At 52.6% G+C, this 20359-nt stretch overlaps 6 protein-coding genes across 6 annotated transcripts; 3 read left to right on the plus strand and 3 right to left on the minus strand.

Moving 5' to 3' along the window:
• Position 1: 1 nt before the first annotated feature.
• On the plus strand, positions 2–2884 carry C7974DRAFT_114047 (uncharacterized protein). Its single transcript, XM_046135046.1, has 5 exons — positions 2–1154; positions 1204–1427; positions 1478–1858; positions 1909–2457; positions 2514–2884. Exons 1-5 carry the CDS (start codon positions 454–456, stop codon positions 2642–2644), a joined length of 1986 nt encoding a protein of 661 aa, XP_046001983.1. The 5' UTR covers positions 2–453; the 3' UTR covers positions 2645–2884.
• A 218-nt stretch (positions 2885–3102) lies between these two features.
• Positions 3103–4932, minus strand: C7974DRAFT_386532 (phosphatase 2C-like domain-containing protein). Its single transcript, XM_046141073.1, has one exon. It carries the CDS (start codon positions 4912–4914, stop codon positions 3124–3126), a length of 1791 nt encoding a protein of 596 aa, XP_046001984.1. The 5' UTR covers positions 4915–4932; the 3' UTR covers positions 3103–3123.
• A 997-nt stretch (positions 4933–5929) lies between these two features.
• Positions 5930–6849, plus strand: C7974DRAFT_303875 (uncharacterized protein; the record flags this gene model as incomplete). The annotated part of the gene is made up of 2 exons (XM_046137959.1): positions 5930–6416; positions 6464–6849. Coding segments are annotated over 2 exons (873 nt in total), but the record flags the coding sequence as incomplete, so codon positions are not given.
• A 353-nt stretch (positions 6850–7202) lies between these two features.
• Positions 7203–8155, minus strand: C7974DRAFT_114209 (Alpha/Beta hydrolase protein). Its single transcript, XM_046135049.1, has one exon. The coding sequence runs from the start codon at positions 8064–8066 to the stop codon at positions 7209–7211; it is 858 nt and encodes a 285-aa protein (XP_046001986.1). The 5' UTR covers positions 8067–8155; the 3' UTR covers positions 7203–7208.
• Positions 8156–10389: 2234 nt separating this feature from the next.
• C7974DRAFT_386537 (phthalate transporter-like protein) lies at positions 10390–12676 on the plus strand. The gene is made up of 5 exons (XM_046141074.1): positions 10390–11060; positions 11116–11538; positions 11592–11823; positions 11871–12292; positions 12364–12676. The coding sequence occupies exons 1-5, from the start codon at positions 10822–10824 to the stop codon at positions 12545–12547; spliced, it is 1500 nt and encodes a 499-aa protein (XP_046001987.1). The 5' UTR covers positions 10390–10821; the 3' UTR covers positions 12548–12676.
• A 1131-nt stretch (positions 12677–13807) lies between these two features.
• On the minus strand, positions 13808–18988 carry C7974DRAFT_114273 (uncharacterized protein). The gene is made up of 4 exons (XM_046135050.1): positions 17070–18988; positions 16940–17010; positions 14479–16890; positions 13808–14423 (listed from the first exon to the last, which is right to left on the minus strand). The coding sequence occupies exons 1-4, from the start codon at positions 18671–18673 to the stop codon at positions 13948–13950; spliced, it is 4563 nt and encodes a 1520-aa protein (XP_046001988.1). The 5' UTR covers positions 18674–18988; the 3' UTR covers positions 13808–13947.
• Between the last annotated feature and the right edge of the window lie 1371 nt (positions 18989–20359).

Here is a 20359-nt window from a genome sequence, read left to right on the forward strand (position 1 = left end):
GTGAAGTGCTGCTTCTGAACTGGGTGTGCCTGGCGGCGCTATCGTCTTCCCCGCGATAGAGCAGTCCGTCCTGCCGAGAGTACCCTCAACCCTCGCTCGGCGACACCTCCAATAACCAGCTTCCGGGCTCGTCACTGTGTTGGTTCCGGAATAGAGCATGTATGCGTTTGCGATCACGCATTGCCGGTGATTCGGCCTTCCCCTCGTCTGGCACCACTCCACAACGTCCTACGCCGCACCTCGTCCACGACACCACTCTCCACTCCCCACGCCTCGCATGTCCACGCGCAACACGTTGTGCTTGCCTGCCTAGGAGCTTGAGCGATCGTATTTACGTTCACACAACAGCTCTCCACCACCGTTCCCGGTCATAGCCGCCCCGGCGATCGCCCAAAGTGACAGAGCAACTGCTTGCCTGTCTCGCTCGGACCCTGACGACGCTATCGCGACACGATGCGGAGAAGTAGCTACGCAGCTGCCCTGTCCGGCAATACAGGCAGCAGCCCTTCAAATACCGCGCCTAGCCGCTCTGGAGCTTTCTCGCATCTTATCAACAGCAGCTCAACACCTCACGCCATAGGCCAGCACCGCCACTCGCGCTCCACCGACGCCGACGGTCACCATAACGCCATGTCTGCAAGTTGGGGAAGAGGCGGAGCATTGCCCTCATATTCCAGTCAAACCGGACATTGGCAAGGGCTGGGAGGGGGAGCGCAGGACATACCACCATTCTTCGTACCATCGTACCTACGCGGATCGAAGCACGCCGAGAAGCTGCAGGAGGCGCACAAGGCCAAGGTTGCGGCGCAGCGTGACCTCAGGTCGACACAATCATCAAACGCAGGGTCCTTGTCGACAAGCTCGAGCAGCGCCAATCTCCACAAAATGGCTGCTTCACATCGCGGCTTGACACATGAGGTTGTCGAACGAGCACCTGTCTTTGTCGACGAGCCGGTATCGCCCTGGCCGACAAGCTGGAACGAAAACGATAAGTTTTTGCAGCTAGACATCGAAGATGGAGGCAGACAGGCCAAGTTCTCTGGCTCTCAGAAGACCCATGATGAAGCGGCATCGGTGCGCGCAGACTATCCTATGCCACGACAATGCGGAATATATTATTTTGAAGTGACTGTTGTCTCGAAAGGGAAGGATGGGTACGACAGTCTTACAACCTACATGAACAGCTACTTACAATTTCTACAGGAGAATGATCGGCGTTGGCTTCTGTGGGCCCAAAGTCGCCTTGAGTAGAATTCCAGGGTGGGAGCCAGATTCATATGCGTATCACGGCGACGACGGTCAGATCTTCCACAACACAACATCAGGAAAGAACTATGGACCTAAGTTTGGTACGCTTGATGTGATCGGATGTGGCATTAATTTTCGCACGAACGTAGCATTCTTCACCAAGAACGGACACATGCTCGGTATGGACAGTCACGACCTCTTTGAAAGTGCCATGTACTAAGTGTTCCAGGCACCGCTTTCCGTGACTTCAGTCCCACCGTATCTTACTACCCTACAGTTGGCATGAAGAAGCCTGGTGAGACACTTCGAGCAAACTTCGGTCAGGAGCCCTTCGCATTCGACATCGACAAGATGGTACAGGACGAAAAGGCTGCTATACAAGAGGAGATCAACCAGACAAAGTTTGCAGCTAGTGCTGCCTCTGCTCCAGACGAGACACAGTTCATCCACCGGTTGATAAGCCAATACTTGGCGCATGACGGCTACGTCGGGACTGCACAAGCTTTTGCGAAAGAGATTGTTGATGAAGCACGAGCACTTGCCAATGAAGACGACGCGACGATACCGTACCATGAGGCAGTCGAGGATTTGGATGCCCTGAACCGACAAAGTAAGTCTAGCTAACGTGAGCTGCTATATATGCACGCTGATCAAAAGCAGAAATTCGCGCAGCCATTCTTGAAGGCGATATTGATAAGGCTCTCAAACATACCCAGGCATACTACCCATCCGTACTCCAAAACAACGAGAACATCTACTTTAAGCTGCGCTGCCGAAAGTTCATTGAGATGATCAGAGACTGTAATGAGCTCAACACACAGTGCCAATCTTCACACCTGTCTAAACGCTCCGCTACGTCCATTCCGAACAAGCGAAATTCTACGGCAACAGACGAGTACGACTTCCAGATGGAGCTCGACGAGCAGTTTGGCGTCAACAACCCTACGCCTAGTCTTGGCGATGTTGATGTAGAAAACGATTTAGAAGATAAGCAAACCAAGCTATCACAGCTAACGGCCAATACGATTGCATATGGCCAGGAATTGCGCGCAGAATTTGCAAACGACCTGCGAAAAGAGGTCAAGCAAGCGCTGAACGATACATTCGCCCTGATTGCATACGAGAACGCCAAAGAGAGTAGCTTAGCACCGTTGCTGGAGATTGATGGGCGCGTTCCGGTGGCCGAGGAGCTGAACAGCGCTATACTAGGTAGATACTCCCTGCACATTGATCTGATGTTTGATGACTGCTAATAACTACGACAGTAAGCCTCGGCAAATCTAGCTCAGCAGCCATTGAGCGCCTTGTCCAACAAACCGAGGCTCTGGTTACCGAACTCGCGGACGACGGCGGGCCAGGTGCTTTCATCAATGTGCGCAAGGACTTCTTGCAGTAGTGTGCCTAGAGCCTCCCCTTGACGATGCCGTTTTTGAGTCTTTAGGAAACACGCGCTCTGAGATTTGAAGGATACGCGACAAGAAGGGCATCAAGGTTGCTTGCTTCGAAGGGCTGAATCGCGCGATCTGTAGGATATGGACTTAGAATCAGATACCTGGCACGGCTCGAGCTCCTATGTTGATTCAAGGCTGTCAGGCAGTAATCTTGACAGTCAGCCTTGTTCACAGGTGGAATCTGAACGGGCGAACGAATACGTCACGGCTTCGATGGCGCTGATGAAGCTGTTCAGTAAGCCTGGGAAGCTGTGATGATCAGGGTCTTTTGCATATGGGTTCCGGCGTTCATTGGGCAATATGGGCGCTGTCGAATTACAACAACGAACAGCACGTACGTGCTTCTTCGAATCATGTGAATAGTATGCGCAGGAAGGCGCTATAGTACAATATCATCAATATTCAACTCTTCACAATTCTCTCGTCACCACAGCTTCCACCAACTCTTCTTCACTCCTGTTGCCTTCGGTGCAGACGAAACTGCGCTCTTGTCCAGCTTGTCGAAGAAGACTACCATGATCGTGGTGTCATCCACAGCATACCGTCCCATCGGCGGCGGTACACTCAACACGCCCATAAAGAGCCCTCGCCTCGACCCACCCATTGCGTTCCGCGCAAGACAAACCGCAGCATTCTCATCCTCAATCGCGAAGTACTCCGGCGTCGCCTTCCACTCGACCTGTTCGCCTGTCGCAGCGTCGAACGTCATCCCCGGATCCTCAGCCATCGGATTACCAAACTGCGACGGTTGGGCCTGCAACTGTGGATCGTTTTTGACCTCCCCATTCCCGCGATCCCGCGCCTCGATCCAGCGCTCCACACACTCCACTGCGTGCTCGGACGAAATGCGGTCCCACAAGCCATCCGACGCCATGATCATAAAGTCGCTCCTGCGGCGCCCGTCCTCGCCCTTCGCCACACGTACAACCTCTGTCTCCGTAACCTCCGGCTCCGCCGTCATGTACGGCTGCGACACGGCCTTGGGCCGCGGCGCAGAGCCCCAGAACTTCGCTTGCACGGCGCGCACAAAGTCCGTTTCCCATTTCCAGCGGTGATCGCCGAAGGCACGCGTCACGGCGATGCCCATCAGGCGGCCGGTCTTGGGGTCGATGATGTCGGGCTCGTCGGGGTGTGCGGCGGCGAGGCGCGCTACTTCCTTTTCGTTGAAGCCGGTTTGGTCCTCAGAGAGGGGGAGTGTGGTGTAGCGCTGGGACGAGGGGTCCCAGCGGCCGAGCACGGCGCGCGAGTCGCCTGTGCATGCAACGTGCAGGGTGGAGCTGGAGGGGTCGAAAGCGGCGAGGAGCGCGCAAGAGCCTGATAGGGCGGGTGTGAGGGCGGAGATGGCGGCAGCATTGGCGGCAGGGAACCAGTTTGCTGCTGTGCGGGCGGAGTCCATGATCTGCTTGTCGACGCGCAGGAAGGTGTTTTTGATAGTGGATTCGACTTCGAAGGCGGACGAGTGTGAGGGGAGAGCGAGCAGAGCGCTGGACACGGACGGGATCAGCTTCCATTGCAGAAACAATGCTGTGTGGCGCCCGGCATGGCCGTCCATGATGCTCCAGTAGTTCCAGGGCTGCGCGCCGGGGCCGGGAGACGTGCCCAAGGCGTAGTAGTCTTCGCAGGGCTCGTTGCTCTTGAAGCGGCAACCATGTGTGACCGGCATGTCCTCTTCGGCTGCGTCTTTCTCACTCATCTTCCACCCGCCAGCCAGTTTGTCAAAGTTCTCGCTGAAGAATTGGGCAATCTGCGGGTCCTTGAGTGCCCCGGTTGTGTCCGGGACGTGATGAGCCACAAAGTGATCCAGCTCTTCTTTATTCGCGAAAAATTGGAGCGGAGTGACACCTGCATCGTCGACCGCGAAGCTGTTCATAACATCGTCGGTCCAGCCCAGATCTATCTCCTCACCCAGGTAATATATGAGCCCGGCGAGAATGACGACGAAAACAAAGGTCTTCTTGGGGAAAGCTGACTGTAATAAAATCGGAGCTGGCCCATTCCGACGATTTGCTTGTGCCCGTGGGGTGTTCAGAGAAGTTCGTTTCGAAAATGTTGGTTGGCCATGATGGGCACGTGTTTGCAAGCTCGCGGCGCGTGTCGTGGGCCTAAAGTACACGCGGCGGCTCCCTGCAGTGGTGGAGCTCCTGTTCCAGCTCGCGAACTGTGTCGCTGTAGAGCAGCGCGATCTGAAGGTTCTCCCCACTCTTGATTGCAACATGTCGGCTTTTGATGGTTGATGGACAGGTCGTTCTTCGCGACTTTGGAAAGTGTTTTGCGCGAGCCAATCACGATCGCCTGCTCACGTGGTGTGCTTAGTCATCATGCTTCCATCTGTCAACGTCTCCATCATCTTCATCATTCTCTTCATCTCCATCAAGAATGACTTCGCACACTACACTGGCTGGCATGAATGATTTCCTGTGTGAACGCCATAGCGGCGATCAATACCCCTCCCTCCAGCAGTTTGGGCTGGGGTGCTCTTACTCCAGCTTGTGATAAGAGATGAATGTACTTTCCCACGCGGACATCTAGAGCATGCAATAGTTACGTACTTACTGAAGGTTTGCACTCTTCTCACAAACAAGCGCTCACTACTTACTACCAGCACATTTTCTGTCGTTATTCACTTGCAACCATCGTTATATCTGTAACATATCATGGCGACACAAGATGGCTCTCAGAAGAGTCAAGGTAACAGACGAGCATTTGAACCAGGATCGACTCGAGACATACCAATTGAAATCGAGTCCCTCTCCAGCGATACCGCAAATATTGCAACCCACATTCCAAGCCCTCCTCCCAGTGGCAGCCCAAAGATCGCGACTTATGTGGCTAGCCTAAGTGCGGAGCAACGCAACGCAGTCTCGGATTTCATTTCAGCTACAAAGGAACCTGTCAGTGTTGCCATCCAGGCGCTACACGAGGCTGAATGGGATCTGCTCGACGCCATCTCGCAGTTCGGCGAGGATGTTGACCCAGACGAGAATGTTGACCCTTCGACTCCCGCAATCGAAAGCATCAGGCCTCGAAGCACACCGAGTCCCGCTAAACGGTTTCGAGAGACACATGATGAGCCGCCTCTGCTCCGTCAGGCACTCGTGAATATCACACGCAGGAACGGCAAAGACCTTCCAGGAAGCCTCAGATCCATCATATTCGATCCAGTCTCGCTAGACTACTCCTTCCTGACTAGCGATACACAGTCTATCCCTGCGTTCATCTCGCCTTATGATGAGAAAATGTGGTACACTGGCTTCATGAGGCCATGGGAGGGTTTCAAAGATGCCGTCCTGGACAATTGGTTGAATCAGTCTTACACTGATATTTTCAAGGAAGTACAAGGGACTCGGTGGTCTGGTCACTTCTTCAACAAGAAGATTACTGTTGTGCGCGATGATGCCGAGCTGTTTGAGAGTGACTTCGAAGACGACGTATTACTTTCCGCTTTAAGTGTAATGGACAGACTACTGATCACCGAAAGTCTCAAAAGACTAACCAGGACGAGAGGGTGCCTCATGGCTAATGCAGAAGAAGAAGATATCGCTACCGAAGACTGTGTATGGGCACCACGCTATGTTTTCAGGTTCAACAACTTCGGCGAGCGACGTGAGACACGTCTCATCGGGCACGTTGAATTTCTCGCAGGACGCCCTGGAGCTCTGTCCGAGGCTTACGAATTGCGAAAGACCGCGAAATGGGGAAGTCTTCGTTGCGTTCTCGGTAAGGGACCGTTGCCTACCAATGAACACTGTGCTGATTACGTGCAGGTGACATCGTCCAATGGATGCTCATGAACGACCATCGTTACTCTTTCCTAGTCAGCACCGACGAAATCATGTTTCTCCGCATGGATATCAAGGCTGTGAAAGTCAACGACAGGAACAACAATCTCCAACCCAAGACCGTACTTTACGAACCATGGTTGCATTACTCCGTGCCCATGAAAATCGCGGACGCATTCGATTACGGGAAAAACACGATCACAACTCGCATGGGCATATTCCATCTCTTATGGTTGGTCATACAGGACGACCGGAAGTGGCGTTTGCCTGCTGAGACGGGTAATTGTCTGAATTACGCTACCTTCACTGGTGACGAGGAAGATCTGATTCCAAGACGTACGTGTGTGCCGGGGCCGTGCGTGGCAAAGTAGCCTAGAGGTTTCTCAGGGCAGCTTACTAGATCTGTAATTGCACTAAGGGTACCTGGTGTTGCGCTCAAGCCAATTGTCTCGGTGCTCATGCCGTGTTGATCCTGTCAGTTGGCCAAGTAGCATGCTAATCGACCTTATATCTGTGTGTGGTCTAGATGTCCTTGGCAGTGTGGAGTTAGGTATCTAGGCATTTATGTCCGTGTTGTCGTCCATATCATGCTTAGACCGGCTCCTGCATCCTACATGAGACCCGAGCCGGTGCATCCGAAGGAATCCGGGCTGAACGTGGGTAAGAGAAAATCACTATGTATGCTACTCGTGAGTCACATGCAGATAGAACGATATGTTTGTATGTTGATTCATATATGTGTATCGATCCAGCCCAAGATCTCCCTAAAGACTTCATCGGCACACGGCGGGTCATGCAACAACTCGTGTCTCCCGTCGTCGTACCTGCTCAAGGTCTTGTCCTCTGAAGCAATTCCTTGTACAAACTTTTCACTCCCTTTCCACAGTACATACGTGTCAGCCGTCCCATGAATAACAAGGGTCGGCAAGCTCCACGTCTTCAACCCATCGTTAACCTTCTGCATTGTATCCAACGCAGTGGCAGCTATGAGAAATGGAATCTGTCGCTGCGGTACAAGCGGATCACTGGTGAATCTCTTTACCTCCTCCTGATCTCTAGTCAAGCCATCAAGCCCAGCAGACGGCAGTGGGACAGAAACCGTCGGCATAGCCCTAGCCAGGAGTCCAATCGCAGCCCTCGCCAGACCCGGAAATTGGTCAGGCAGCGCAGGTCCTGTCAGAATAACTCCTTTGATGTTTTCAGAGTCTGCAGTTGCACTCCCTGCGGTGACGAGGCCGCCTAGCGAGTGTCCGAACAGAATGATCGGTGCTCCGTGCTTGCTGGCGAGGCGCCGTAGGTGAACGTGGTCCTCCACGGCTTTGCCGAGATGCGTCACTCCGCGTGTACCAGGTGAGCGTCCATGGCCCCATAGATCGAGGGCGTACACAGTGTAGTTTGCAGCGTTGAGCTCTCGGATAAGGCTGTGGTGTGCGTCGACATAGCGTTCGGCATATTCGCTGAAGCCGTGCTGGAGTACTACTACCGCACGAGCAGGCGTTGTGTTTGTTTGCCATATGTGTGAGACTGAACCTGATGGCAGTGTCATGGTCTCGTGCTTTAGATCGGTGGCTGCTGGTCTTGCCGTCATCGTGGCCGTTGTGCTAAGCAGTTCTATCGTGGCGCCGGCTCAGAGTAGTTCTCGTGAATAACAATTCTGAAGCCGCAAAATCCAGAAGTGTTCGAAAGTGCAGTTGGTTCTCGTGTGTTGTTCGAAGACGAGTTCGAAGGGTCGTGGTTGCCGGACCGAGCCGTGCTTCGAAGGTCGGAATGCAGAGTTGCGATCCGTCGAAGACGTTACATCGAGATATTCGCACTGTCTTTCAGACGCAATGTCATCTCTTCTTATTCACAGTTTCTGTTGTGTTCGTCAAAGGACAGATCTGGGGGAATCATTGTGTTCGTCTACGGTCGCGCACGTGCGTATTTGTTTGGCTCAGAGCAGTCTGGTCTGTCCTTATCGAAGGTCGCGAGAAAGAGCAGCTAAGTGAAGTCGAGTCGTCTACGTCTCGTTTTGTTGGATTAGCTTATGGACCATCACACTTCCGGATTTTCCGTCGCAACGAAAGCGGAACGGTCGCTGAGAGGATCCAGTAAGTGTGCTCAAGTGTTCACTTTAACCAGAATGGAAAGCTGAGATATACGAAAGACTGATGCCTAATTGGATAGCTCAATATAGGATTTGACAGAAGGCATGTATATGGAGAGAGTGAGGTTGGGCTCACCAAGAGTGCAATGTCTGGTTGCGGACTCTGACACGAAGACGTGGACGATTGTCCTCTTCGTTTCGCGTCGGTTTGCACCACATCTCGATTTGTCGATTTCGTGCAGTCCATCAGCTATGGTGGCTGGAAAGCATCTGCATACCCTTGTCCAACATCGCTTAACCACTTGGCAACAGTGAGAGAGCCTCGGTCTACCTCCAGAGGATGTTGCAGCCATTGGAGTCGTTTTGCTACTTCATTTCTGTACCAACATGCTATCGTTGGTGGTTGGTCTGAATTACCTTTAGGCTACGGGAACCCTCGGATAGCTTGTTTCCAGCAAGAAAGTAGCCTCGGTCGAAATAGACGCCTTGATTGGCAGTCTTGGTCGTGGATTGGAGTGAAGTTGACGTGCATGAAGAGGCGTATTTGATGGCGTCGCGGGACAGAAGGCCTGAACCGGAGCCTCGGTCTCTGAAATGAGAATCGAGCATGATTGGCAGTGTCGAATCTGGGGGACATAGCGACTGGGGAAAACCCCAGACAGGACCAAGCAACTGGGTACGATAAATGGGCAGATCAATATTAGACGTCCAATTCGGGATGACCATGTGGCATGATGATCTGTGTGCGTCGAACAGCTGTGCCTAGATCTAGATCTGTGATAGTAGTCAGGGATGTAGTCAACTGATCGTGTCAAGATGCAGGGCCGCGATGGATGTGATCAGGGAGCCGCGAGCACTTTTTACATCTGGCTGTTCACAATGAGGGGCCACTGTTGGCCAATAACAATACGTGCGTGCACTCATGTTATCTTCCGTACAGCCACACATATTGCTTGACCAGCGACCTCGAAAAATCCCCCGTCACCCTCAAATGAGCCAATCTGTGTGAAAGTGAACATATCCCACACATAGGCCGACGGGAGGCAGGTGCCAACCTTGGAAGGTCGCACGGATATCCAAGGCGTCCATGTTTGCAGTAGAGGAGAACACAAAGCAGTTTCCCGGCTCGTGGGACCTGCTGATCTTCCATTGATGACACCGCTGCGTCAGCCCAAAAGCTTGGAGGCTCGGTGAAAGGCCGCGGACGCTCGTAAGCGCGGAGGCAGTCACCCGAAAGCGCATGTTGAGCCATGACGAGTCACAAACGAGCCGCTAGTACGCGAAACTTGGAAAGCCCCTTACCCTATGAAGTACAGCATCCTGTACAACTTCAAACTCCAATCATTCGATCATATGCTTGTGAAGAGCTGTGCTCGTGCATCTGCTACGCATTGGAGCCCTGACTAGTGCTTCAGGATAGGGTGACTGATGGCGCGTCGTAGATGCTTCTTCAGTGACAAGCACTTGGTACAGCTTGAGGTGCGAGGGCGACTATTAAGTGCCAAGCCGGATACCAGATGCTAAGTGCATCTTCCGGCGTGGTGCGGCTTGGTGCAGTTGCATCAGACACCGCCGCTCATGCCCACCACCGGAGGAGTGTCCCAGTTTGGCCAGTTCTGCCAGTCCAGGCGGAAATTGTGGAGTGAATGGATTTACCCCGCGTGCGAGCGTTGGAACACGGGACACGCAGATCATTGACAGCCGAAGGGGCACGACGTTCGACGTTGATCGACGTTGAACAAAGAAACACGCGTTGGCTGGGCTAAGTTTTAGCCGCAAGCCTTCCCACGCGCGCAGCATCGCCTTGACATCAGTCAAGAGTTGCAAAGATTTAGAACCGCCGAACAACAAGCGGAAAGCCTGTGGCCGCGACTTCGCGTCTCGATTGGTCCGAAAGTGGGTCCCCTAGCGAAAGGGCGTCCTCTCATATGCGGGGTCTCCACGCGCCAAGCCAGACCCCAGACGCGACCGTCACTGAGTGCCCATGGCGCCTCTTTTGCGTTGGAGCTCTCCACAATCCTGGAGCCGCCGCTGGGATAGGGGTGAGATCCCACTTCTGCAATGGGTACAATCGCCGAGGCCTCGGTATCTTTCCACATTCTGACTTCGAGAGATGATCCACAGGCTGCTTGGCAGCGTGTAATGCGGGTCACACAGGGGCGAGCTGAACATATAATAATGGCAGCGTGCGATCGTCGACTGCTGCGACTCAAGCTCCTGCTCGCCTTTCCCAAGCATTCTTGCTGACACCGCAGAGATGGCTCACAACGCGACGGCTGCTAGCGAATATTACAACGCCGACCACGAGAAGGAAATTGTGGCTCACAATGAGGACATCAACAGCTCTACGCACGATGACTTCGAGTCTGAGTTTACGCCCGAGGAGCAGAGGAAGATCATCCACCGTGTCGATCGTCGCCTTGTTATCACAGTAGGAGTGCTTTACTGCATTTCGCTGATGGATCGTACGAATTTGTCAGCTGCTGCCATCGCAGGGTATGTCAACAAATTAGAAGCTTCGCGGACCGACAGGACTGACCAATGCTTTTAGAATGACCGTCGAGTTGAAATTGGGCGTTTTGATGGGCACTGTTTCGCGTTACTCGGTCGTAACCCTCGTCTTCTTTACCACATACATTGTCTTTCAACCACCCTCGACTGTCATCATCCGCTACCTTGGACCCCGTGTGCATCTATCCACTATTGTGACCCTTTGGGGCGCAGTAATGATTGGAATGGGTTTCGTCAAAAATTGGGAATCCCTGGCCGCGCTGAGAATCGTGCTCGGTATCTTAGAAGCCGGATTCTTTCCTTCCTGCGTTTACCTGATGTCAACCTGGTACACACGTTATGACATCGGAAAGCGATACAGCGTCTTCTACATTCTCGGAAGTTTGGCGTCGGCTTGTGCTGGTATCCTTGCTTACGGCCTGATGCAATTGAACGGAAGGGAAGGTCTAACAGGTTGGCGCTGGTAAGTTCCATTATCAGCCTTGTTTTTCCTATCACAGTACTGACAGTTCTCAGGATCTTCATCATCGAAGGTGCCCTGACAGTTTTCCTCGGTATCGTTGCCTATTGGCTGCTGGTCGATTTCCCTGACAAGGCGCACACATCCTGGAAGTTCTTGACCGAGCGCGAAGCCAAGTTCATCATCGCTCGTGTCGATAAGGATCGCGGTGACGCTAAGCCTGAGCCATGGAACACAAAGAAATTCTTCAAGGGTGGTGCGGATTTCAAGGTCTGGTGTTACGCCATGGTAAGTCATAATAAGCTTGGATGATATAGTGTACTGACCTTGTCTAGATCTTTTTCAACACCACTACTGTATCATATGCCCTTGCCTATTTCCTTCCAATCATCCTACAGCGCAACATGGGCTTCAGTACCGGCGCTGCGCAATGCCTTGTCGCGCCCCCGTACGCGTTCGCTGCTATTATCATGTACGGATGTGGATGGCTCGGTGACAAGAAGAAGATTCGTGGGCCGATTATCATTTTCAACATGATTCTCTGCTTGGTTGGTCTGCCTATTATGGGCTTCGCGAAGTCTCCAGCCGTCAGATACTTTGGTGTCTTCTTGACGACCGCGGGCGCCAACAGCAACGTTCCAGCAACAATGTCGTACCAGGCGAACAACATTCGTGGACAGTGGAAGCGTGCTTTCTGCTCGGCAACGCTTGTTGGCATGGGTGGAGTCGGTGGCATTGCCGGAGGCCTTGTTTTCAGGTAAGTTTGATCTCTCCACCATGTCAGAGACGTATTTCATGTCAGAGCGTATTTCTAACTCATTCCCTTAGAACACAAGATGCCCCGAACTACCGCCCAGGAATCTATGCTTGTATTGCAACAAGTTGCCTTAGCATCGTACTAGTTGTTGTGGTCACCATTCTTTCCATGGCGCAAAATAAGAGCGCAGACAGGGGCGAAGTTGAGCTTGAGTACAACGAGGGTGATCAGAAGGGTTTCCGATATACCTTGTAGAGTCTTGCTCTCATTAATGATCTGAACTTCAGATGTGAGGGAGCCTTCACCGTTACCCTGCGCAGCACGTTTTGAACGACACTTATGAATGTATACCCCAACAGCGCTCGTACAATAAATAACATCATTGTGAAACGTTGAACTATGAGTATTCTGATGATCTATTGTAAATATGACTGCGACAAAGATCGCATGGGACGTGTCTATGAAATTGATAATCACGTGACCTCATAATGGGAAAACTGTACACTAAATCGTTCACCGTTGCGTCTAGATAGGTCCAATCGGCACTTTTGTAGGATCCAACCCATCCGTGTCACAGCCAATAGCTCGCAGAACTACGACTGAATCACTGCATTTAGGCGTACACACCCTAGCAGAAACGAGCTTTCTTGCACGATTCCGTTTTGCCAAGTCATTCGCTCGACTGCATTTCTGCTCGACTTTATGTGACAGGCTGCGAGGAATTAAACGATGCCTCTCTTAAAAAACAGCCTCGAAGGAGATGGAAGCACCATGAAAGCTGATGGCGATAAAGGCTGCCCATATACTACAGTGGAAAGGAACAGCTCCGCGCGAAAAACTCGTGAAGGAGTCGCAGCTCCCAAGCCTTCTTTTTTCGTCCAACGCACCCAGCAGAGAGTTCGGTGCTATATACTCATGTGATCCGCAGTTCACTGCTGGCGCACAGCAGTAAGTAGGCATGAGTGCACTCCATAGATCCAATCACCGTTCACCTTGCGCAGTGTTCACATGCACCCTGATTCTAACACTCGACTTACAGGACGGATCAAACGATGGCATCACTGACGCCTAGCAATTTCTGTGGGAAATGGAAGAGGGCTCGATCTTGTATTATCACTGCCTCATTTTCTCATTACGTGTCGTTCGTGCAGTCCCTCGACAGTGCGCTTCCAATATTTACAAACAAGTGTCACTGGCTGGCCAAATACAGTAGAGGAGAACCATTGCATCAGGTCGGCGAACTGCTTCACAACATCAGCTGAAGCGGTGATCGAGTAAACTTTGGCTTTTAACTGACTATTTCCACACCAGTAACCGCATATGTGGATCCTGTAGCAATAAAACACCAAAAAGATCACCGCAAACCCATCTGACATTTGCGCCTAGGCTAACAAAGGTACTGAAAGACATTAAATCCCATGATTGGTAGTTCGCGCCGTCCGCTCAAAGATGTAGCAAGTCTACAGGGTATTGTCCCAACACAAACCAAAGCCGCACCGATACCCATATTCCTCTTTACGAGTTCATTCGTCTTGATGCTCGTGACCGAAAGGCAAACATAACGCCCATCATGACCCAAGATGACGCCATGCAAAGCAATTGTTGTTCGATAAACCCCAGTGCAAATGCAAACCTCTCCGCTTCGTTCTCGACGTCTACGTGCTGAGCTTCTTCGGTTCATCGAAGCTCACTCCGCTGTCAGTCGCCTGCAGTGCCTTCTCCTGCAACGCCTCCCTCCCACTCTTCTCGCTACAGTACTTCGCGTTCAGTTCCTCGATCTTGGGAACCAGCTCACCGATTCTAAACGGTTTGGAGACCACATCATCCATGCCTACTGCGAGCAGAGTCGCAATCTGTTCGCTTCGTGCATTCGCGGTGACCGCAATGATCGGCACATGTCGTCTTAGCTCGCCTTTGCGCTCCATCTCCCGAATCTTGGTGGTGCATGCTAACCCATCCATCACTGGCATTTCTTTATCCATGAGTACAACGCCAAGGTCCGGCGCGTCAGGGCCGGAGGAGGCATGGTAGGATGAAGAGGACAAAATCGTTATGGCCTCTCCACCGTGATTAGCGACGGTCGTTGCTATGCCGCGATTCTGAAGTTGGCGCTGTAGAACTTTTTGATTCACTGTGAGGCATTAGAAAAATGAATCAGCAAATGGAAGTGGAGCATAACGACTTACCAAGGTTGTCTTCAACAATCAGAACGCGAAGGTGTGCGTAAGGACTTTTTGGTCTCTCCATTGTTGGAGTGACTGGTGCTTGAGCAGCGAAATCCTTGATCTTGGGTACTTCTGGACGCCCTCTGTCTCTCGCATTTGACACCTTTCGAGATAATGTCACAGCGGCGGGAACACTGTCGATAGGTTTGTTGGGCTCCGAGCTTCTACGGCCCTTGACGTAAAAGGCAAACGTGCTGCCTTTACCAGCTTCTGAAGAGACACCAATCTCGCCACCTTGTAGTTCGGTCAGCTCGCGAGAGATGAACAGACCAAGCCCAGATCCACCATACTGGACATGTGTGCGTGGGCTCGCCTGAGAGAAGCGCTGGAAAAGGAGTTTGAGTTCCTCTGCACTGAGACCTCTCCCTGTGTCCTGAACAAGGAACTCGAGAAAGACTTCTTCCCCGTCGCCCCAGTCTGGACCAAGGGTCTGGTCTATGCCTTTCGACTTCATAGGGAAATAGCTCACGACGGGTGACCTACTGGCCGATGGCCGAGTCGTAGACGCTGAGAGCACGACGGTGATGGTGCGAGTCTCTTCAGTAGAAGTGAACTTGATCGCGTTGGTGGTCAAGTTGATGAGGACCTGCAGTACTCGGGACGGATCAATTCTGACCCAGTCAATGTTCAACATCTTGAAAGAGTTGCCAAGCACAAACTCCATCTGAATGCCAGCTGTTTGGACTTCACCCTCAAACATTTTCAAGGCCCGCTGAATGACTTGCAACGGCTGTGCATCGACCGGAGTAACCATTAACATCGCACTATCGAGTTTCGATAACGTCAGAACATCATCAACGATTCTCTTCTGATGCTGTGCGCAAAGAGCAATGGTTTGAGCAGCATCGATCGAGTTGGTAACGATCCCAGGTTCGATAGTTCGCAGACCAGATTGCCGGAACTCGCCAAGAATTGTTGAGATTTCGTCAGCACATTGCAGGATGGCGCTGAGCGGATTTCGCATTTCGTGACTCGTAATGTCCATGAAGTTTTCTTGCTGCCGTTTGAGCTCGACGGCCTCTTCCATCTTTCGCTTCTGGAACCCTTCAGCCCACTTCTGAGGACTGATATTGGTAATGCTTCCAAAAACGCTCTTGAGCTGACCACTCTCATCCTTTTCTGGGAAAGCACTGAAAAGCACCCATGTGTCGCTTGTCGCTTTTGAACTACGATCTTCCCACGGAGCTTTGAATCTAAACTCGACATTGATCGGAGCGGTATTTTCGACAAGGCGTTTCCAATGGTCCCGAATAAGCTTCTGATCCTCATCTTTGACGTACTCGATCCATCTATCCGTCTTGTTCCGTTCCTTTGGTACCCGGGATATCTCGAACCATGTATCGTTACAGTAGGTGATGCGTCCAGCGTGATCGGCAATGAATAAGCCTGCAGGCGAGTACTCTGCCATCCTGGTGAATCTCAATTCGTTCTCTCGAGCTTCTTGTGTACGAGCTGCAAGCTGTGTGGACAGGTTGAATCGATCCTCGGCTGCCAACTTCGCAGCTTTCCGGCCTCTTCGAATCTCCTCCTCAAACAACACAACCGATGCGAGGGATGTCGCGAGCTGCCGGCTCAAGAGCTGAACAAAGAGACTGTAATCATCGTCGTAAGGCCTGCGCGGATTGACACCCATCACCAGAAAGCCCAGGAATGTTTCTCCTGTAGTGGGATGAACAGGGCATACCACTACGTCCCGACAGGCGTCACCAAAACCTCGCCATTCAAGGCCGTCCATCATAGACGCAGGGAGGTCGACCGATCCAATGCTGATGACAGCAGGTTTATTAGTCTTCATGACGTCGCGGAAGACAGGTCCAAAGCCTTCGTGGCCTTCTTTTAAATCGATCTGTTCCGGAGCAGCTTGATGGCCACTTGGCACTCCTAAAGATCCTTCGAGGTAACAGTGCTTGACGCCCATCATACTGCTAGAGTGAAGGGAAGAAGAATCGCTGTCGTTCTCGTCGGAGACTGAGTATAACATGACGAAGGGTGTGTCAAACTCGTTCTCGGTCAGTGCAATAAGAACCTGATCCCAGAAACCTTTGACGTCTCTTGCCATCGCAGTTCGTTCACCGACTTCGCGAAGAGTAAGCATTCGCCGTTCGGCAATCTTTCGCCTTGTCTTCTCGAACGCTGGATTGTACAACCCCATCACGGTACCGTCTTCTCCAACCATGGGAATGATTGACCATGAGAAGTACGTCTCCTCCAAGAAACCACTCCGTTTCATGAACAGACAATCATCGTCCTTCATCGTGGCTTGACCCGTGATGCGAGCATTAGTAAAAACGTCTTTGACTTCGTCCCAGATCTCGGCCCAAGCGACTTTGTAACTTTGACCCATTAGTGTAGGATGTTTCTGGCCAGCCAATCCTACAATTGTTAGCGGAATGTTAGCTTCCCTGCACAGGCCAATGCTCACCAATATATGCCTCGTTATATATAGCGACTAGTTCATCTCCCCAGTACATAGCAGCTGGATGAGGGCTTGCCCTGCAACCTTGTTAGCGCCATGCTAGCAAACACTCATCTTTCTGCAACTGGCAACTCACATAATAAGATTACACATGGCTCGAAGATCGTTCGACCAGTACTCGATGGGTCCCAGTGGTGTCGAGGCCCAATCTATAGAGCGAGCGAATTGTATGTGTCTCGGTAAGCAGGTCGCTAATGAAAGCCTCGTCCAGTCGAAGAAGCCCATGTCGTGATCCTCGGCTGCTTTTGGTTCTCTATGGAAAGAGTCAACGTCGCCTGCACTGTGAGCCCTGAGAACGCACTCGTTTGTGAAGGACGGATCCTCAATTGAAAGTAGACTTGGATGGTCAAGGTGTGATTTTGACCCACTAGAATGACTGGATGCGCTGATCGCTACGTTGCTCATGTGGTTATGCGCCATGGCATTCAGCGGATTTGGCTCCTCGCTCCCTTGGATTGCTGGAACACCGAAGTAATCCTGTTGCTCCCCAGCCTGATTCGCAGTGTCCAGCGTGTGCCCTGAAGGATACCCTACCGACGATGCCGAAGGTATTGCGAATTCCAATGAGCGGCTCGTGGATGGTACTTGAGCAATAGGTAGAGGTGGCGTTGCTCCAGAAACAACTCGTAAACGCCTCCTCAGTGTGTAACACGACCACACCGTGCCACCATGCTCGACAGGAGAAGGGTTTGTATCCGGATTGTCACCTGGTGTGGCAGTGGATAATAACCAGGCACGAAATTGAGCGGTTGGGTGTGAAGCTGCCTCGTCCGTAGGCTGTTCAGGCGGCTTCCCAGCAACCGTCTCCCATATCGACGAATCCGAGCGCAAGGCGTTGTTGGCGAAGAGGATGTGCAAGGAAGACGAGTCCGGCGTATAGTTAGTGTGGTCGCCAATGTCCACGATGAAGGTGGGTCTTGTGTCGTGTTCAAGCAGTTCGACCACGCCAACAGAGCCCAGAAGCTTCAGAGGATCCCCCCGGTCGCGCGCATCTGGTGAGGATGTGCGAGGGAGACTCGAGCGTTCAGAGCTTCGCCCGCTCGTGACACTCGTCGTACCAGGCGGGCTAAGACCGCTGAATGTCCCCCGAGCCAATGTTACTGTTTTGATGCCGCCATCCTCGCCGCGTGTCTTGCTCAGCATCCTCGCAGCAGCCTCGGAGCTGGAGAACCGCGCGGGCAGGTGTGGGCGCGCGCGCTTGGACGAGAAGAACAGCGGTGAGACTGGTTGTCCGTCGTAGTAGAGTGGCCGGCTGCTGGCGCAGGCGAAATTGTCGAGCGAGTGGCGTGCGCGTGTCTGTACTCGTCGGCGCTTGTGCAGAGGTTCGCTTGCGGGTGTGTCTTTACGTGTGCGCGGGGCTGATCTCTTAGAGCCAGCGACTGCGGGCGGCGTAACGGGTTGCGGTGCCTTGAATGCCTCACCACCACCAAACGAGGGCGCAAGCGCAGAGAGACGCGGGGTCGATGCGCGAATGTCAAGCGGGTTCTTCAACGACCATGGGCGCTCACTTGGCGGGAGCAGTGCGCTGGATCGCGGCTCGGTGGGCGTGGGGGGTTGCGAGCGCGCTGGTGGTGGATTCAAGGCCTCGTGATATTCGGGAGTGCTCAAGCGGCGGCGGTCCTCAGAATTCGCAGATGACGGCGCGGCTCCGGTGTATATCGATCTCGGCTGAGTGGACATAAGAAAGGCCGGTCGACCGTTGTCTGTTCAGTGCAAGAGCCAGCCCGCACGCACGACCGTGTCAGTCTGCGGGCATACCCTACTGGACTACCAGGATCCAGAAGCGCAAATGTCGCCTGCTTGAGCTTCAACGCCGCCGCGGGCCAGTTTAGGACGCTTAGGCGTTCTAAGCGTCGCGCTAGGCTAATCAGAAGCCTGCATGGGTTTCGAGAATGACGATCGTGGTCTGTAGCAGTCCCCAAAAGAGGCGACAGCATGCATATGGAGTGTGGAGCGTGGAAACAGGGTGCAATTGATTGGGGCAATGTCCGACTGTCTCTTCTAGCCTTCTTCGACTCGGTGCTTCGAAAGGGTTAGAAGTTGGAGATCTCGCATCGCCCTGGATCTGAACACGGACTGCATCGACGATCCCAACAAGGGCGTCAGGAACGCTTGAGCTGGCTGCGGCACTCCACAGGACTGGTCAGCCCTTGATGCATGTCTGACATCTCACCTCTCGTGAGCCCAGTGCCGAGCAAAAGGCAACTAACCTGATACCTGGGACTCCAGCAAAACACACAGCCAAGAGCCGCCGTGAAGCCTCGTGCTCGCTCATCGTGTTTTGGCGGCGACGTCATGGTTCGAGACCTCGATGGTCAAAGTCGATCGTACGCCAATGGAAGGATCGCGAGTCAACTGTTTGCAACACCAAGACACGTCAGCCCATGTATCTGTCTTCATATCGAAACTGGCCCAAAGGATGCTCATCATCTGTGCAACACTATCGGAGCTACGCCTAGGCAGCCACCTCTTTCCTTTTGGCCATGACTGCAGAAAATTCCAAGATCCCACCTGATTTTGCCGGAAATCACATGATTTGTACACGTGACAGCCGCTGCTCCACGTGATCTCGAGATCGATGCAGGGCTGCACCGAGGCAGTTCACTGCCGCCATCATCCGAGCTTCGTAGTGTGCAACACTAACGCTGATAGGGATGGACAGTCGCGCTTCTCGATCATATCTTCTTCCTTTTCTGACTCTCTGTTTGTTTGACATCGAAAATGATACACAGCCAGCCTAAGTATTTGTTCCTTCTGCAGGAAATGTTCGCTCGCACTTCAGCTTCTTCCACACATGGATCCTTCGTTAGGATCCAAGTGCGACGAGAGATACGAGCACTTATCTCATGCCAATCGTTGTTGACATTCTCGCGCGCGCCATTCACGATGCAGTGCTCGCAACGCACGAACGCCAAGCTCGGCTGCACTTGCTGCGCCATTTATCTGTGGCTACGCCTAAGCCACCCCATTACCGTTTGAGCGATTACAGGACGGGCGACTCCCGTTACTATACTTACGCAAGAATGTGGACTTCCGGTCCTTCCCTGATGTGGCACCCGTCCGTCCACTCTGGTCCACATAGTTTTGGGCCTTAGACAGTTGTCCGCCGTTGAGGGGTCAGACCGCTTGTGGAGCTGAGCTAAAACATTACATACTGGAGAAAACGTTACTGAACCCGTATAGTAGGAAAGTTCGACTGTCCTACACGCCAAGTCTCGATGACCCATTGCTCATATCCCACGAATCTAATCCTAGCCGCCAGAAGCATGAGACCCTCGCAGACCCCCACTTTAATCGACATACTCGCCATACGGATGGTGTGTACTCAGCTGGCCCGGTGCCCCTCAATTCATCGACAAGCCGTTT

Source organism: Boeremia exigua, assembly GCF_020726555.1.
Source record: "Boeremia exigua strain MPI-SDFR-AT-0100 chromosome Unknown C7974scaffold_2, whole genome shotgun sequence".
In the NCBI taxonomy this organism is placed as follows: Eukaryota; Fungi; Ascomycota; class Dothideomycetes; order Pleosporales; family Didymellaceae; genus Boeremia; species Boeremia exigua.

Bases quoted from the DNA above. Each gene is read 5' to 3' on its own strand.
- C7974DRAFT_114047 (XM_046135046.1), top strand. From the start codon at position 454: ATGCGGAGAAGTAGCTACGCAGCTGCCCTGTCCGGCAATACAGGCAGC. The intron at 1,428-1,477 runs GTATGGACAGTC...TAAGTGTTCCAG, and splicing joins CAAGAACGGACACATGCTCG to GCACCGCTTTCCGTGACTTC. The intron at 2,458-2,513 runs GTAGATACTCCC...TAACTACGACAG, and splicing joins GCTGAACAGCGCTATACTAG to TAAGCCTCGGCAAATCTAGC.
- C7974DRAFT_386532 (XM_046141073.1), bottom strand. From the start codon at position 4,914: ATGTTGCAATCAAGAGTGGGGAGAACCTTCAGATCGCGCTGCTCTACA.
- C7974DRAFT_114209 (XM_046135049.1), bottom strand. From the start codon at position 8,066: ATGACGGCAAGACCAGCAGCCACCGATCTAAAGCACGAGACCATGACA.
- C7974DRAFT_386537 (XM_046141074.1), top strand. From the start codon at position 10,822: ATGGCTCACAACGCGACGGCTGCTAGCGAATATTACAACGCCGACCAC. The intron at 11,061-11,115 runs GTATGTCAACAA...CAATGCTTTTAG, and splicing joins TCAGCTGCTGCCATCGCAGG to AATGACCGTCGAGTTGAAAT. The intron at 11,824-11,870 runs GTAAGTCATAAT...GACCTTGTCTAG, and splicing joins AGGTCTGGTGTTACGCCATG to ATCTTTTTCAACACCACTAC.
- C7974DRAFT_114273 (XM_046135050.1), bottom strand. From the start codon at position 18,673: ATGTCCACTCAGCCGAGATCGATATACACCGGAGCCGCGCCGTCATCT. The intron at 17,011-17,069 runs GTGAGTTGCCAG...ACAAGGTTGCAG, and splicing joins GCCATGTGTAATCTTATTAT to GGCAAGCCCTCATCCAGCTG. The intron at 16,891-16,939 runs GTGAGCATTGGC...TAACAATTGTAG, and splicing joins ATATAACGAGGCATATATTG to GATTGGCTGGCCAGAAACAT.